The sequence below is a fragment of the Haemorhous mexicanus genome, chromosome 3, assembly GCF_027477595.1.
Source record: "Haemorhous mexicanus isolate bHaeMex1 chromosome 3, bHaeMex1.pri, whole genome shotgun sequence".
Classification (NCBI taxonomy): Eukaryota; Metazoa; Chordata; class Aves; order Passeriformes; family Fringillidae; genus Haemorhous; species Haemorhous mexicanus.
The window spans coordinates 94488129-94506660 of record NC_082343.1 but is presented as its reverse complement, the minus strand read 5'-3'; the positions used below and the strand labels follow the sequence as shown (position 1 = coordinate 94506660).

Below are 18532 nucleotides of genomic sequence, written 5' to 3'. Positions count from 1 at the left end.
CCAGCACACAACAGGTTGGTTTGATTTTCTCCTGTCGAAGTTATCTAACCTCCTGCTGCGGGGCTGGGAAGGCTTGGGAGTGCTGGTGCGTGCCTGCCCTGTTTCTGACCACATGTGAACACATTTATGAATGCTCTTTTGAAATTACTGAATATATTGATGGAAGGAAGAAACTATTGGTACTGACAGATCTTTTAAAAATATATTTATAAGAAAAAGTTAACATTTTTAAAGTTTCTTGTTTGGTAGGTCTGCAAAGAGTAACAGCATGCAAGTACCTAAAATGTTGTTTTTAAAACCAAAAAATAGGCAGATCACTCCAATTCCCACAGAAATTTAACAAGTGCAGCTTGTAAGATTCATCAGCTGGTTTAAGAAGAACCCAACAATAAATACATTGCAACTTTGTAAGATTAAGTATTGTTGGTACCATGCAGGGATTGAAGAACAGAGACAAGTACAATGAACTCCACCTCTCCCATATTCCTATATCTGCACCCAATTATAATTATGCAAGAAATTAGCAATATTTCAAGAACAGCGCTGATGTTAACTGCCTGTTTTCCAAAGTATTTTGTATTGCTGTGTAGATTACAAAATTGCTATTATGCAACCAGAAAGACGAGATCTTTTAAGGCTGTTTTGCCATCAGAACTCAGGAGCACATCGCCCCACTCACAAGGGTGTGGAGTGGGAATGCCGGAGCCCAGAGCCGGTGGACACGGGCAGAGGACTGCCGGAGTATTTGTCTTTGTTAACCCTTGTGACCTAACGATTGCCCCTTTCAAAGTGGATTAAACCCCCCCATATTTCAGAAGCCTTGAGGATAGAATATATTTCTCTCTTTTCTTTTCTTTAAACTTTTTTTTAAACTTTTTTTTTTAATGTTAGACCAATGCAATTTGAGAGGGAAAATATTATTCACGGCCATGTACCTATAGTGCGTTCCATGCATTTTACTGCGTTACTTTCCAGACAGTGTTCTAACAATTGAAAAGAAACTGTGAGCGTGGTCTGCGCACACTCCCGCTCGGTGTTCCCGGGCGCTTCAGGTAGGGATCGGCATGTCCCAGAGTCGGTAAAATGAGCGTCCCAAACCGCTCCCCGGCACTCCCGGTGATTGCGGACGCCACCGCTCCGACAGCAGCTGCCGCCCGCCGCGCTGGGCGCTGGCCGAGCCCGCCCGGGGCGGCTGCGGGCCCGGCCGCTGCTGGGGGAGCCGCGCCCCGCCAGTCCCCCGGGCGGAGGGGTGCGGTGCGAACCCCGCAGCCCGGGCAGCACGCTACGCTTCCAGCTGGGGGAAGCTCCTTGCCGGCGCCGCTTTTTTTTCCCCTTGGCAGAAAGTTGTACGGCCGCCCGCCCCCGGCAGCCCGGGGCGAGGCGGCGCCGGGGCGGGAGCGGGGAGCTGTGAGAGCGGCGGGCCGGGTCCGGGCCCGGGCCCGGGCCCGGGGCGGGGCAGGGCGGCAGGGCCCGGCCCCGCTGATGTCAGCCGGGACGGGGGAGGAGAGGAGGGGGAGCGGGAGCGGCCGCCCGTGTTCCGGGTCAGGCGCGGGAATGCGCGGCGACGGCCGGCAGCGCTGCGCTCGGGGCCCCGCGATGCCCCTGCGGAGAGGACAGCGGCCCGCCGAGAGGCACTAGGGGGACGCCCCCGGTTCCGCCCCGCTCCGGCTCCCGCCCATTGTTCTCCCGGGGCCGCCGCGCTCGCCCGGGGCTGCTTCCCGCCGGTGGCGGCGGCGCGCTGGATGCGGCTTGCGGCCGCTGGCTCGCCGGGACCCGCGCTGCGCGGCGGCGGAGCGGGCAGCAGCTCCCGCGGCCGGCGGCGAGGAGGGGGCGGCGGTGAGCGGCGGCGCCCGCCCCGCGGCCCCCGGCGGCGGGGCGATGTTCCACTGCATCCCCCTGTGGCGGTGCAACCGCCATGTGGAGTCCATCGACAAGCGGCACTGCTCGCTGGCCGCCGTGCCCGAGGAAATCTACCGCTACAGCCGCAGCCTGGAGGAGCTCCTGCTGGACGCCAACCAGCTCCGCGAGCTGCCCAAGGTGAGCGGGAATGGCAGCGGGGGCCAGGTGAGCTGAGCTGCCCCGGCAGGTGCCGGCCGCACTCCCCGGTCCAGCGCCCGCACCGAGGTGGCGGTGAGGGGCTCCTGGGGCCGTGGGTCTGTGGTAGCAGCCCCTTGCAGTTGTCGGAAGAGCCGGAGTTTCAGGTTAGCGTTTCCCCGGAGTTTCATGGGAAATGAGCTTTCAGGAGCAAAACCTGGAGATCCGCATCCTGGGGCAGGACAGGTCCTGTTGGAGGGCAGGGGGGTTGGTGCCGGAGTCGCAGGACATGAGTGTATATTGTGATTAACATGCACGTCATCGGAATTACGAGACCTTGGAGGGTATTCAGCCCTCCCCTTTTTTCCCCTTTCGGAAGATACTATCTGCTCCGTACATGGGAAAACCAAAACCCTCCAGCAGATAACCGCGTTCCCGTTTCTGCCTTCTACTCCTGGAAACTTCACTGTGCAAAACACGAGAGACGAATAAGCCTTTCCTGTGTCTCAGTCTAAGTCCCGCGCAGTTGTCAGTGTTTTGCTTCTCACTTGAAACATGTACTCCGAGTTTTATGCATACTGTATTTTTGGTATTATTGTCAAAGGTGAATTCACTTTAAATTCAACATGGTTTTGAGACCTTGAAGTATTACCTACCAGTGTGCCTCTCCAGGTGGCACTTGCAGATTTTGCCAAAGGACTCCATGCGAGTGATTCCAGCCAGGCACTGCGGCTCCACAGATGCAGAGGGGCTGGGAGGCATGCTCCTCTTCTGACTTGAGGACCCACGGACTTTTTCCCCCGTGTTTGTTCTTTAAACTTTGGACAACTCAGAAGCCTTTGTGAGTTGTGGTTGGTAGAGTTTGACACGGGAAGTGTTACCTGGAAGCTACATCTTAAAGCTATGTGGACTCTTACTAACTTGGAATCCTGAAGAAGAAGCTGAACTCATTAGCCAGAAAATTTTTCAAAAGCACCTTTGTTTGCACCTGAATCAAAGTTGCTCTGTTCATACCCAGACTTAAACAGCCTTACTTTTTCCTTTTTGAAATTCAGTGCACTCACATACACTCTCTTTTTTCCACTCTACATAGTGTAAAGAGTAATCGGGGTGGCTAGGTTTTCCTTCAGACAGTAGTAAAAATACTCAGTTGGACTGATGTGTTAAATTTGGCTTTTTCTTTTGAAAAACCTGGGCGCAAGTTTGCATCTTGTTGTGACTGAACTCTTTATCCTTCTGAAGTAGGGCAAAACTGGTTTGCATAGCCTGTGTGTGGGTGCTATTTTTACTTCCAGCAGTTTTTGCTGGCTTTGTGCACAGACCAAACTTAGGAGTCCCTTTGTAATAGACCTTTCTTATTAGTGTTGGCTTTCAGGCTTGTACACATCATGTTACAGGGGTATTTAATGTGTGTGACTAAAATCCCATTGACACCAATGGCTCTCAGATTTAAAAAAAAAGTAAAAAATTCACCACTGACTTGTTGCTGTGTACAAATGTAAAGGATGCTGTCTGTTCATGGTGTTATATGGTATTAGTTTCTGTAAATAGAATGTAGCTATTTACTGTTTCTCTTCTATTCCTTGAACCATAATATATGAAACAGCCTTTTTTTGCCCTGTGATGCTTAGAGACCACTTTTTTCCCATTAGTTGCATGTGACTAAGCTTTACATCCCATACCTGTAAGAAATAGCTGTGAGGGGGTTAAAAAACTCCAAAAATCAGCCTAGGCTCCTTGGCATTGTGGTGGAATCAAGCAGAAGTTGAAGTTGGAAAGAAAGTTCTTTTTGTCTTTTTTTTTTTTTTTTTTTTTTTTTTATGTGCATGGATCGTGTTACAGGAGTGCCTAAATATACTGTAGGAATATGTTTGTGGGTTTTTAGCTGGACTGGGAGGAATCTGAAGAAATAGAACCACATGAACATACTTGTATCTGTCCTAAGTACTTTGTGCCTTGTCAGCAGTGCAGGGAGGCATTTTTATTGGGGCTTCCTGCACAAACCTATGAACTTTCCTTGTCAGTTTTTTATTAATGATTTCTGATAAATGGAATAGAGCGCCATCACCTCATTTAAGTGTTGACTCTGCAGAATATTGAGGTACAAAAACAGAGCTGCAGTCCTGAATATGAAACTAATGTATTGAAGGTGAAACTGATGGGAAGAGCCCTGTTCAACTTTTCTACCAGCAGATACTTCTGAAAGTTCTCCTCTAGGAATCTGGTTGAGGAGACTCATGGGAGATCTCTCAGTGGAAGGTAGCTACAGCATACATTGCTCATTGCTGTTACATTTAAAGGGTAGTGTCAATGCAAAGGACAGATTCAGAATTGGTAATCAGTGCAAAAAGCTGGGGTAGACCATACCTCTGGTAGAGGAAGAATGGGGGAAATCATCAGAGTGTGTAATTAACAAACTGTTGGGTCAGCATAGATAAAAGTGGTTGTTACATCCTTAATTTAGTGTAATTAATTATATTACCTTCATTAAGTTTCTTCTCTATGCACATAAAGGCAGTAATACAAAATCAAGCTAGATTTGGGCTGAGCTGAGGCCTAAACAAGTCAGGAGAATTATGTAATTCTCAGTGGCTGGTTAGTTAGGTGTTTTTCAGTGCTTGTTGAAGTCCTAAGTTCACAGTGATCTGTGCCAGTTCCTGGTGAATCACCTGTGGGCTGTGCTGATGCCATAATATAATCCTTCAACGCTGATAAGGTGTTTGTGTTGCTGAGATGGCTGTGATGCTCCTTAGGAAATTGCTGCTGTAAAGCCTCACTTGGCACAGTGAAGAAGAATCGCCCTGTAAACTCTATCACTTGCAGCAGAAGTTGCCATGGATGGAGGAGGAAACCCCAGCTCTGCTGCTCAGCTCTTCATTGTGCACACAGGTAGTTCAGACTCATTTCCCCAGTGTGGGCAGCTATGGTCTTTTAAAGCAGGCAGGAGGTCTTGTAAAGCTTCTCTGAAATCGAGTAGATATTGGTGAGTTCTTTTACCAACTTTGCCATGGCTACCAGACAGACAGTGATGATGGCTTTATTTCTAGACATGCACTTTCCATCCACTTGTATTTTTTTTTCATCCCTTCAAATGTAAAGCTTTCTGAGGGAGATAAATATCAGCAAGTGGAATGATGAAATATGTGGACCTGCTGCATTTCTCTCAAGCTGATGAGGCAATTTGTGTTGGATGCACACGCTTTTCCCCTCCCCTCCCGGTTCTCTCTGCCCCCATTTCTATCAAGTAGAAATAAAAGGTGTTCTTTGGTTGGTTTGATCCAATACACCAGTAAAAGAATATACTCTAATACATCCTAAAATCTCCATTTTGAGAAACAGAAGCAGTCCTAGGCTTTGTTTAATTTGTAGTCCTTCCTAGCATACTTAAAACCTCTCATATTCTAGAATAAGCTAGTAGAATGTGGTGTGTGTTAGGGTGTTAATGAAAAAACCCAAAAGAAGAAACACACATAAAAATCCTATCAAAATAGGAAGAAAACTTAGAGAATTGCTGTAGCATCTTGAAGGAAAATGACAAGCAGGACTCAGCACTATTGCTGAATTGTTATGAGAGTCATGTGAAATATCCTCAGGAGAAGCAAGGAGTACTTGAATCATGTTGAGGGAATTACTTTGCTAGTTTTACTTCTGTTCTGTAAGCTGACCAAAGTGCATGGTAGAATTCTTCACCTTTTTCTGAGGGGAGAGGGTATGAAGGGTTCATCAGGAAAGCACCTGAAAAGAAATGTCTGAGAAGCAGAGAGAGGTGCCCCTGTTATTTCTACTCTTTCCACCTGTTTGCTTCCTTGTGCATTAACATGTGGACCAGAAAAAGAACTGTTTCTCTGATCCCCTATTCCCTACAAATACTTTTTTTTTTACCAAGTTGTATCTGTCAGCATTTTAAGAATATAAGGTAATAATTTTTGTTTGTAGAGTAACTTAATGGTTTTTTATATAATTTTGCTGCTGCACATTTGGTTTCCCATGTCAGTAAGTGAATCTTTGTCGAGGTTTCCTTAGCTGCTCTGCTGGATCCCTGGGCCTCTTCTTCACTCCATTCCCCAGTTACATGATGCAGAACTTGTTCTTATGTTGACAGCGACCTTTTTCTGTCTTTACCCCTGATGTCTCAGACTCCTCACCCTGCATGTTCATACTTTCCCATCCTCCCCCATCCTTCATGTTCCAGGATCTTTCTTATTTCCTCCAACCTAAAGAGCTCTGTCTGCCGTCTGTTGCTGATGCTTTGCTTCCTCTCCTGTCCATTCTGTGCTGGGTTCTTGACTGCCCTTGCAAACATCCCTTTCCTTTTTACTCTGCTCTTTCCCCTTCCTTTCTGCTGCCTCCCAGGTTCCCTCGTCTGCTCTTGCCCTTCTTGCAGGATAAGCCAGCCTGGTGGGATGTGCTGGAGGAGCAAGCTGTATACTATTAAGCTGCTGGTGGTTTTCCACAATAATGAAGTCTCTCTGAAGCCTTTCTCAGCAGATGTGGCTGTTTTCCCACAGAACAGCAATTTCTAGCTGTCAGCATGCTTCTTGCCACTTCTGTTTTACAAGACAAATTAAAGAGCTGCACCCTTTGGTCTGAAAAGGATGGGCTATGTATTGAGCTGGTGGTAAAGTGTAGCTCTTAACTTGCTTAAATAATTCCTTCTCCTATGTTGGATCCCATGTGCCTTCTGTTGATTATTTTGTGTATCTGATTTTATTGGGAGAAAAAAAAAGTGGTTGCCAGTGTGCATAGAGTGACTTAAAAATGTAGGTTTTGTGTTTTTTTTCTAAACCCATAGCATTTTTATTTTCCTTGGGAGTGAAAACTTGAGGAATTTTTCAACTCATGCTGTAATGTGCAGTATATAATTTGCTGCATGTCAAAAACTATTCTTCACTGAAGAGTAGGCTTTCTGGCAAATTGCTTTGATGGAAGAAAATAACACATTCTGCATGATGCGTTTCAATAGCTTTTCTAATGAAAAGCATCAGATAAAAGTAAAATGCTTTCAATTCTATAGATCAGTCTGTAGTTGATGAAATGGTGTTTTCTACTCCCGTACATTAGAATTTAAGGGCAAATACATCCCGTCAGTTTAATTTCTCTGTGATTCAAATTTGCAGTACAAAACTGAATCCCAGCATATTTCTTTCTCCAGTGATAGAAAAAAAAATAATCTTAGTAAATCACAGCATTCTTTGCATTGGTGGGTGGTGGAAAGAGCTTATAACACTTGTTTTGCTGCTGTTTTGTCTTGCTGCTGCTCAGTTCTTTAACTCAAAGAATAAAGACCACTTTCCCATGATACTTCTAGCACATGTTGTTTATGGAAAAACTCCAGTGGCAAAAACAATTTCAGAATTTTTTCTATGCACTTAGTTTAGCCTAAGAGTCTGAGGAAGTTTTTTTTTTCCTTTGGGGAATGATTTTTATGTAGCGTTTGTAAACCTAATGTAGTGCAGCACTGAATCATTTTGCATCTCTGAGCTTACAAATTATATCTGTCATCTGTAATTTTTTTTCTTGGTGTTATATACCAAAGCTTCTCTGTAGAGTTACTAGATAGATGTGAGACCCTTTTCCCAAGAGACCTGTTTAAACCCTGGCCTCTTCTTGTGCCCCAGTTTCTTTGTGAGACATGCTGCTGGTCTGCTGCTGCTTGGCATTCAGCACTGTTGGTATCTCTGTTATTTGTGGTATTGAAAGCCAGGGTGCTGTTATCTTAACAAATCATGTGAAAACTCCTTAAGAAATAGTCCCACTGTTCTTCCCATACCATACCTTTGTCTCAGGAAAAAGCCTCTTCTGGACTGAGTTTCACTGTTCTGTCATTGTTTCTATCATTATGCAACCATAAGCCTGAAAGGCACTTGTTTGGTCAGTGGCCAGTAATCTGTGGAAAGACATGATTATCGTACTATACCTCTCTTTAAATTTGTGTTTATGGCTGCTTAAGTTGTACATATGTAGGAACTTGATTTGCTTTTATTGAATGCATAGATCTCCTTGGGTTTGGAGAGGTGTGGTGGGATGTCTCACGTGGCTGGAGTGCTGCAGTGGACAAACACAGGCTCTTTAAGGACAGGTCAGGATGGCAAGGATGGGGGGTTGCCCTTTGGATGAGAGAATAGCAGGGATCTGTGAAGTTTTTCTTTGGCATGGATGATGGGCCAGCTGAGAGCAGGTTGGGATTAGTGGATGACATTGGTTTGGGTGTCTGCTGTAGACTGCTTGATGAGGATGAAGTAGTAGATAATGGTTTCTTCATGTAACTGGAAGAAGTCTCATGTTTACAAGCTCAGGTGAGGTTTCATACATGGGTTTTGAATGACATGACAGCTGGAAGGACACCACATAAGCAATCCAGGAGTTTTCTGAAGTGCTTTGATGGCTTCCAAACACAGCTGCTCAAGGATTTAATGGACAGAGGTGATCTGTTGGACCTCATACTTAAAAGCAAGAAAAAGCAGGTTGAGATGTGAAGATCAGGGTTGCAGTAGCTGTACTGACCTTGGTCACCTTGGCTGTAGTGCCCATGAGGTGGTGGAGTTCTGGGTTCTGAGGGGAATGAACAGGACAATAAACAGCATCTTGAGAAAACAAACTGGTATGTTCAGGATTCTCCTTGGAAGAGGCTGGTAAAAAAGATGTTTATGCTGCCATTCAGCAGGACAGGGAGAGGCTGGAGAAACGGACAGAGAGGAATCTCATGAAGTTCAGTGAAGAGAAATACAGCTGCACTTGGAGAGAAATAATCCAGTTCTTCAGTACAGGCTGAGGGCCGACCATCTGGAAAACAGTTTTCCAGTAAAAGGCCATGGGTGACCTGGTGGACAAGTTGTCTGTCAGGCAGCAATGCTACTTCATGACAGAGCCAACAATATCCTGGGTTGTGCAACACAAAGCATTGTCAGCAGGTGATCCTTGTTCTCTAGCTAGCACTGGGGAAACAGATCTGGAGTGCTTTGTCTAGTGCTGGGTATCCCAAAAGAAGAGACATAGACATACTGAACATACACTGTAGGGGTCACAAAGACTGTTAAGGGCTTGGAGCATCCCTCAGGAGACAGGGCTAAAGGAGCCAGAATAGTTAAGCCTTGAGAAGAAAAAGGCTGATGGTTGTATATAAATATGTGTTGATCAGCATGAAACCTTGCTTGGGGTGCTCCGTGACCTTACAAGAGGCAGTGGGCAAAGGCTGAAACACAGGGAACTCTGAAATATGAAAATACTTTTTTGCTATGAGGATGGTCAAACACTGGCATGGATTGTCCAGAGAGGTTGTGCAGTCTCTATTCATGAAGGTGCTGTAAACCTGACTGAACATGGTCCTAGGTGACCTTCTCTAGGTGATCCGTGCTTTGAGCAGGGAGTGCACTAGGTGATTTCTAGAGCCCCTTCCAACCTCACCTGTTTTATGATTCTCTAGAGAGCATATCAAAGATTTTGCCTGTCCTTAACTTGGGTGTTTTTAATGATAGAATTGTTGTGGTTTTCAAGATTTATTCACCCTCAAGTGTTTACTTGTTTTACTTTCTGCATTGATAATGTCATGGTGTTTTTGCACATCTTGCTGTAAATCCTTAAAGAAATACCACTGTGTGATTTGAACAAGCATGTATTTAGAGTTAGTATCAGAGAGAGAACTGTGCCACTGGGTGAAGCTGAGGCAGACTGTACACACAGAGTAAAAGTAGTTTTATTGAAAGTTTGAGATTTTTTTCAGTATGACAAATGCTATTTAAAATACTTGCTAAGAGCACTGGTATCTGGAGACTATGTTACCTTTTGTAACCTGTTATGATTTTTGTCAATTAGTACTATCATTCAGTATATATGCTTGAATTATTAAAATCCATAATAGTTTGTAGAGAAGCAACATTGGATCCTTATATTAACATACTTCTAAACATATAGCTCTGTGTTGAAGGCTACAGAGAAGCTTATTACCAGTTAAGTATGTCTAGGTTTGCTCCTCCTAGTTTCCAAATTTTTCTGTTTTATTGCTTTGGACTTGAAGAAATACTTTACCTTCGGACATCAAATGAAAGACCACAGTCTGATGGAAGCAGAGGAAGAACTTTCTCTGCTGTTTCCTAAACAAAGGAAAGTCATTGTCTTCCCTGTTAGTGTCCCTGTGATTGTTCAGAAGATTTTTGAAGTGTGCTTGGTTTGAAATATTTTCTAATGGCAGTTTTGAAATATTTTCTAATGGCAGTTTTTTGTAGTAACAGCTCAGCTCTACTGATTTTTGACCTGAGTTGAAAGTAATTAGGTACTTTAAATACATTTCAATACCTTTAAATACATTTCAATACCTTTAACTTTGTTTTTGTACTGTTGTAGTAAACTGGTAGCATTCCCTTCTCTTTGTGATGTACATAGGTGAGACAAGGTTTGTGGGCAGAGATTATACATCTGTACCTCTAAAATAAATTTTATGATTACACATAGAGTTATTTTTCTAATTATATCAGTTGGTCAAAAATAAAGACATTACCTCCTGCCAACAGTCTTGTATACTGGAAAAATACATGCTAGAACTTCATTAGAGAGATTAATGTGGGCTTTGGTTGTTTTTTTTTCCTCCAAATGGCAAATGCATTTAACTGCAATGAATCTGTATTTCATTGTTGTAGATGTTTTCTGGCCTCTCTTAAAGGCAGAGGTAGTTCCTTTCACCACTGTGCTCTAACAAACAGTTCTAGGATGGAGTGCTTTTTAACCTTTGTTGCTTCTGCTTAATTGACATAAAAGAGAAAGTAAATCCCTGTCTGCCAGGAACAGTGGGAGACAACCTGGTCAATGCATTGCTTGGTAGGGCAGCATTTTGATTCAGTGCTAGAGTGTATTGGTTTTTGAGAGTGGATTGTCCCCTATTGGTCTTTTAAAAGGAATGGTAACAACTGAGAGTAGGACCTGCAATTGGTCCATCATTGTCAGTGGTTTAGGAAATGGCAGATGCTTTGAAAATAGGGTGTCAGAAGTGTAGCAGATTGATGCTGAATACCAGCTTCAGTGAGGCATTGGTACCATTTTTGCTCTGTCTTCCGTAAGCCTTCCCCTGCAGCCTGGCTGATCTTTTGGGCTTTCATTTCAAGTACCCATTGGAGGGAGAGACAGCAGTTGCAGCATCTGGTTCTCTTTAGGATGTGTGCCCATGAACTGTACTGTTTCATTAATATTTTTATCCTTGTTGTGAAATCTAGTTATTTTATTAATGTTTTGTATGGACTCCTGCTTAAATTTCTACCTCCATGATGTCTTTTATTAATATTCATGATTACAAAGTTGGTAGTAGAATGTTGCAAGACCAAAGGATAGCTTGAATATATTCTGCATACAGGGTTGGGTGTGTGAAGCAGTCTTTCATCATGCCAAGTATATATAACAGTTCTAGCTTTGGTCATGGCATATGTGAAGACAGAAATAGAGACCTCAGCTGCATGGAGTGGTTGTCCATTTGCCAGCCTGCCGCAGAACAGGCAGGCAAGGTCTGTGTCCTGCTGTCCATCACCAGCTGCTGCTGCATCTCTTCCTGGCTCCAGAGGAAGTCCATCAGCTGCTTCTTTGATGCAGTCATCAATTGCGTGATGACCCTGCTTGCTGCACTGTGAGTTCTTCCCTGCCCTCAGAAATTGTTTCAGTATCTCAGGGAGTATTTTATTTGAAAATTAAAAGGGTGTTATGCCCAGAGGATCACATGGGATCCATATTTGTGAAGCCCTGTTGCCTTTTTCAGCTGTCCTTGCTCTCAGGTGAAAGCAGACAGAGTGACTTGAGGAGTCCTGATGTTGCTAGCAGGCTTTGTGGGAGATGCTGAACTAATGATACCCATGCTAGGCTTTACTGGAGTCTGCTGAGATCTCTTTTCACACTTTATGAATCCATAGTAAGATTCTGCTTCCTCAGCATTTTATTGTGCAGCTAGTTTGGATGTGCTTCTGCAGGAAAGATGTCTGTTTTCTATGCTCTTGCTGGTTTCTCTTGGCGCTCCCACCCGTGCTACTAGCAGAAGTCTCTGGGTTGGATTTTAAGACAGGATGTACAGGACTGCATCCTAGAAAGAGTTTTTTTGCTCACAAGTTAGTTGTGGATTTTGACTGAGGGTGATATCTTGAGGCTGGAGTGGAGTGCAGGGTGCATTGCAGCTTGCCGAGAACTCCAGACTGGGATGTCCACAGGCTGACTGGAGTAGAAGTAATAACTGAAATCCCACCAGTTATTGGAATCCCACCAGTTGGTGGAGATAGGGCACTGAGTGTCCTATCTCCTTGGAATCCTTAGTACTGAGTGACCCCTGTTGATAGTTTGTCAAAGGCCTTTCTGTTGATGCCTTGGACAGGAGTGGAGTGGAGAGGAATGAGGAAAAGCTCACCCTTCCCTCTTTGCCTTTGCCTTTAGGCTGATGGGGAATATGTGTGTATGCTTGTGCCAGAGCCTGGTTATTGAACCCATTCCGAGGAAGCTGAATGCTCGGATTCAGTGGTGCTGCTTCACTACAGGATTTAATCCTTGCTTTCCTCATGGTGTCCTGACCAGCAAGGACAGGATGCTTTTAATTACTATGTGTTCACCCAAAGTGGGTTGGGCTTCTGTTGTATTGCACTAAATAGCATGATGCTCTTACAGGCTTCCTCCGCTGTCACTGAAGCCAAGCAACAGAATGGTAACTGCTAGGGGCCAGGAGCAAGGGGCTAAGGGACCTTTTTGGGCAGCAGCTATGTTGCAAGGTTATTTCATGGATCTGATGCCTTGTCTCTTGTTCACTGCTTTGCTTACCAAAATTACCTCTGCTGCTTGTGTTTGCCTGAAGAAAGACCTCAGAAAAAGATCTTTCTGAAGCAGTATAAAAAGTGTGGGGAAGGATTGGCTGTAATTTCTCTTATCCAATGACCAGAGGAGGACATATAGCTGGAGATTGGAAGTAAACAAATGAAATGGTGTCCCCATTGATTTTTGTTTACAATGTAGGAGAAGAAAATGGAGCCTGAAGTAAGATTTAAAACAAGAATGCATTTAGGAATTAAACTGTGTTTAAATTACTATGTACCACTTCTTAATTCTAAAGCACAGATAGCCTTTAGTTGGTCATTTTTAAGTTTGGAAAATGGGTGAAATAAATACAGATGTACTTAAGAAACAGAACCTAATAACAGACTCTGTCTTATATCTTACTTAATTCATTTTAATATAATAATGTAATTGCCTGAAGAAGCCTTAAAAGCTGAGGCAGCATGTGTATGTGGGAAATCCATACTGGCATCTGAGGGAAATTTGACATAAGAGCAAATGCTTACAAATTCCTAATCTTGTCAGGAACAGATTAAGTGCTTGCAAAAAATAAGTCCTGAAGCAAAAAACCATCAGACCCTCATCCTATATGGTGTGTATGTGTAACTGTGAAGCAAGTCAATTTGCAATTTTCTTTCTCCTTTACATCTCATTCTAATTTCTACTGCTTATGCTAGCCAATTGTGAGAATTAGGCAGTGGATTCTGCCTATAGAGAATTTTTAATTCTCTCTGCTGCTAGTTGTGGTTGCAATAGCTAGTAGTAGCCTTTTTATGGAAATGTTTTGCTTAACAGAGTAAAACTTTAGTTATGCTACCTGTACCAGATGGGTTTGGAGTGTGACATGTCTCTAGCAGTGCAAAGGCTCTAGCAGCTCAGATGATGCTGAAATGTTGCTCTTCCCCTTAAACAGCATTAACTGCAAATATGTCTTTGTTCCCTCCTATGTGTTTTACTTCAACTGTTCATTGTTTTCATGTATTTCCATTATTTTTTTTTTTTATTCCCATCAGCTAAGGTGCTGAATTTTCAGGGAAAATTCTCAGGCGTGAGTATTTTTTATTTTGTGAGAGAACCATTGAAAGTAACCCAGAGATATGTTGTCATGGCCACTTGCACAGAAGGAAATATCCTACTAGTTTAGGTTAATTTTCTTAACTTATTTTTTTCTAGAATTGAGTGTCAGTTGTAGTGGTATTCTTAAAAAAAAAGGTATAAAAAATGAGGGCTGTTGGATCACACTGTCTGTTTATACTTTTCAGTGAGTCATGCACTTATCTGTTACTTTTTTTTTTCTTCTGTTGGCTGACATCGACCCAATTTTGTCAGAATGAAGTTTTTTTTAAAATATGTGTCTCGTGAGAGAGTCTTGGTTAGTTTTCCAGTGAGAGAAGGGATCTGTTCAAGATGTATATTCTTAGAAAATCCATATAATAGAAACCTCTATAAATTCTTTGATAACAGGAAAAGCTTCAGTTGAGTGTTAGAAACTGGTACTAAATAGCAAGTTGTAGGCTACTTCAGTGCTTATGCTCATGGCATTATTTTTCTCATCGAGGCACTATTAATTAGGCTGGTTAAACTAAACAGCATTACAAGTGTTGCCAAGATACTCATAGAGGCATTGGGTCTGCAATCAAAACCAGCTATTAGAGCGTGCTGGATGGATATGCTGCTCTGGCCAACAGCCCCATTGCACTTTGGATCATGTTAGAGCTTATCAAATAGAGGCAGAACTGTGTTAGAAACATCAAATTAGGAACATGTTTCTTGTTGGCATATATTTGAAAAATCTCAGCTATTTATACAAATATATATCTATACATATATACATATATATATATACATATATATACATATATATATATGTTTATGTTTGTTGAACTTTATTGAGTAAGCTTTTAGTTCTCTTTGTTCCCTGTTTTCCCTTCGTTCTCTTTGTTGCTTTTTTGAAAGGCAAAACATATATGGGCAAAAGGAGTTGTTTGCCTCTCCAGCAGTGCTTTAGAGCACTAATGATGTGTCTTAGAGAAAGGAAGAACACTTAACAAAATGGGAGTAGGATGCACTAAACATGCACGAGTGATTGAGTCCTGGAGTTTAAAGGAAAAAAACCAAAACAAACCAGAAGTTCAAAGAAATGCCATTCGTGTAACTGCAGTTTGATTTTATCTAGGAAATGGTGCCATTCATTAAAAATTGTTATGCAGATGGAAAATAAACCTTCCAGTTAATTTTCTTTTGAGTGGTAGTCAGCTGAAGAAACAGGAATGTCTTTAAATACTGTGTAATATTGCAGAGCACATTTAATTAATATTAACTGCATTGACACGTGGTAGTGGGAGCGCCCTCAAACCTTCCTGAGGATATCCAGCTCTTTGGATGACTGCTCTGTCTTTTAACCATGTTCCTGCAGTTTTTGCTCACTTGTCATTGAGTATCTGTCTGGGACAACTGTTGCTCAGATAAGATTTGTAGGAGAACATCAATATTTATAACTTTCATATAGTTTAGCAGCTACACACTGCTTTGAGGAACACATTTTGGCAAGTATTTACTTTTGAGTGTTGGGCAGATTGGGATCTCACTCTGTGGAGTGTTCTCCTGCTGTGTTTTCACAAAAGTGTCTTTAAGTGCTTTTCTAAGCTTCTGATGGATTCTTGGTTTAGTCATATTAATAAATATTTAGAGAAAAGGCTACATTTGTTTTAAGGTAAGAGTGGTAATGATATGAAAATGCAGTTATGGATCTTTTGAGGACAGTAAAGGATTAGAAAGCATCTGTAGCTATTATAATTGGAATATAAGAAATAGAAATATGGAATTGCAGAGAATTTTACCTTCCTCTTAAAACTTCAGCTATGTTATAAAACCCTTTTAATATGGGGTAAGGTGGAGGAGTGCCATTCTGACTCAAAAATGCCTTTGAAATTCCACATTCAAGTCTGGTGTATCTTTACTGTCGAGTGTTTATAAACTTTTTAAAGCTTTATCCTTCTTATCCCCTGAAAGGAACCCATGTTTTTGAGGGAAAACACATTTGTTTCAGATGTGGTTTATTTTTCTGTGACACAGTGTATACTGAAAGATTGATGCGGAAGTGCAAAACTTTGCACTTAACCTCATTTATAATCTTGACCACTCAAAATAAGATTGAAAACCTGTATTGTAATACAGACTGATGAAACTGCTTTTGCCTTGTGTCCTAGTCAGATGCCTTACTGCCCCTTTTAGTGTCAATCTAAGTCATATCTGAGTGACTTTTAGAGTACATACTCCATCACCTAAATAAAATAAAAACTCAGGAAGAGGTGTTAATTTCCTAGAAGAGATTGCAGATGATTAAATGTAAGTGGGTATCCCAAATTTACAATATCTTCCAGTTAGCCTAAGGTGGCAAAACCATGGGGGTGCAGGCATGCACACATGCTGAGTGGGTGAGATGCACGTGTTTGACTGCTGGGTCAAACTCCCTGTGCACTCCAGGGGCACAAAACTCACTCAGAATTGGAGGAGTCTATTCAGTTTTGATCAAGATGATTTGAGTGTAGTCATTTCATTCTGCACTAATCCTCACCCCTTGCAGTCACTCTCCTTGAAAGGCCTGCCTGGAAGAAAGGAAAGTTGCAATAAGAGCTCCACAACTTTCTTAACAATGCCTACATCTCAATATGTTTTAAATGATACTTTTTCAGGCACCAGCTGCTCCCAATGCCTGGGGCTGACCTGACTTTCAGCTTGGCCTGTTTGATTGTTTTTTTGTCCTAGGGGCTGCCAGACCCCCTGAGCCCATAGCTGGGGTCAGGGAATGTTTGCACGCTGCACTGTGTGCCGTGTTCTCATGTGGATGGAGCTGGGCTGGCTTTTCCTCAAGCAAGGAAGACCTGAAATGCTGCCCAACTTTCATTAGTCCTTCTGAAACTGGGCCGTAGAACAGAGGGTGTTTGAGGCTGGAAAGAAAGCCTGCATGGGGGAGGCTGGTTCTGTAACCTAGTTGGTTTTGGTGTTCACTGCTGAAGAAGACCTTGTCAGCCCCTCTTCATCACTTTTCTGGATCTTGTTCTTTAGCAGTCTCCCTCTGCATTAACTTCCTAATGAGCCCTGGTGTGTAATTAGGATGCTTTTAATTACTCTGCTTGGTAGCCTTGCCCCATTAATGACTTAAAGCAGGCACTCTGGATTTTGCTAGTGTCTGTCTGCAATGATCTTTAACAGCAAGCTTTGGGGATTATTTTTTTTTTACATACATTTTCATTTTAGGTAAAATGCAGGTTATAGTTTGTCTGCATGTGAAAATGTGAACAAGATGTTTGTTCTGGTACAGGTGTGAAGGAGATCTGCATAACTCATGCCATGCAATAGCTTTAATTAGCTCACATTTTAGAAGTGATTCCAGTTATTCCTCATCATTTATCATGCCTATATGTGAGTTATGTGAATATTTTCTGAAATGTAATTTTTTCTTTCTTTCAGCCTTTCTTCCAGCTTGTGAAGTTACGGAAGCTTGGACTTAGTGATAATGAAATTCAACGGCTCCCTCCAGAAATAGCAAATTTCATGCAGCTGGTGGAACTTGATTTGTCTCGAAATGGTAAGCTCCAAGGTTAATTTGTTTGATTCTATACTGTCCTATGACATGGTCTAGAAAGCTGTGTGTAGGTTTTTCTGTCTCAGAAGTTGCTATCTATGTCCTACAGAACACTTTCTTGTCTAATTCGTGGATTTACCTCTAGTTCTAGAGGGAAAGAGGGAAAGAGCAGAAGGGAGCTCTGTGGTATAAATACAGTAATATTGTGGTATAAATACAGTAATGAAATAGTGCTTGACTGTAGTACTGTGCTTCTTAGAGCCTGCTTTATTTTCCGATTTAAAAAATGCTTCATGTGGTAGTTTCATATGTGTGTCTCTCACAATGTTGACTTCTTTTCCCAAGCTCTCTGAAATGCCTGACATTTAGAGATGGAAAAAAACAGAAAAAAAGAAAAAAAAAGTTGAGAAAAAGTGCTTTCTGTCTTAAAAAAAGAACTGCCTGTGGGTTAGAAGTCCAGTTCTTTATCTATGCTTTGCTCTTTACCTGGGATTAGCAAGAGGCAGAGTGCTGGTATTTCTAGTTGTGCTTTTGGAAGAAAAATCAGTCTGTTTGTCAACTGCAAAGTTAAATTCTGAAAAGAATGCTGGGAGAAACTACCTTCTAAAATGTGTTGTTGGAAACAACATGGGTTTATTGTTTGCTTGCAATGCTTGCTGTGTATATTGGCCTGCATTGTGATGGAGTGAAAACATCTTTTTTTTCCTGTGGCCTGGTGAACTTACTGGTTCTACAAGAAGTTCAGGGGCTGGTGGGTCACCTTTAAGCAGTCTTTTGACCCAGTGATCTAAAAACAGTGAATCTGTGTTACCAAATTAGAGCAACCATCAGCTATTTTTGCTTCCTTACATGCAGAGGATGTTCACAAAATGCTCTCTCAGCTGTGATGGAAGGGGTGGGAGCGATCAAGGTTGTGTAACCTTGTAAATAAATGAGGGTTGTAATTCTTGAATATTTAAGAAAATGAGGAGTGTAACAGGGAGTCTTTTTTTTCCTTGATGGCTTAACTTCACATCAACTCTTTGTGACTGAAGAATATTGTTGGTACTTCACCTTTCTATAGCATATTTCCTTTATTTGTTTGGTGCTTTAAATTCTGTCTTTATCTGATAATATAATTGA

At 42.4% G+C, this 18532-nt stretch overlaps 1 protein-coding gene across 1 annotated transcript in view; it reads left to right on the top strand.

Annotated features, from left to right (window-relative positions):
* Positions 1–1812: 1812 nt before the first annotated feature.
* Positions 1813–18532, top strand: part of LRRC1 (leucine rich repeat containing 1) — a 68789-nt gene continuing 52069 nt past the window's right edge. The window contains exons 1-2 of the mRNA XM_059842729.1: positions 1813–2037; positions 17296–17413. Of these exons, the coding sequence (XP_059698712.1) occupies positions 1879–2037; positions 17296–17413 (277 nt within the window). The 5' untranslated portion in view covers positions 1813–1878. The remainder of the gene's footprint in view (positions 2038–17295; positions 17414–18532) is intronic.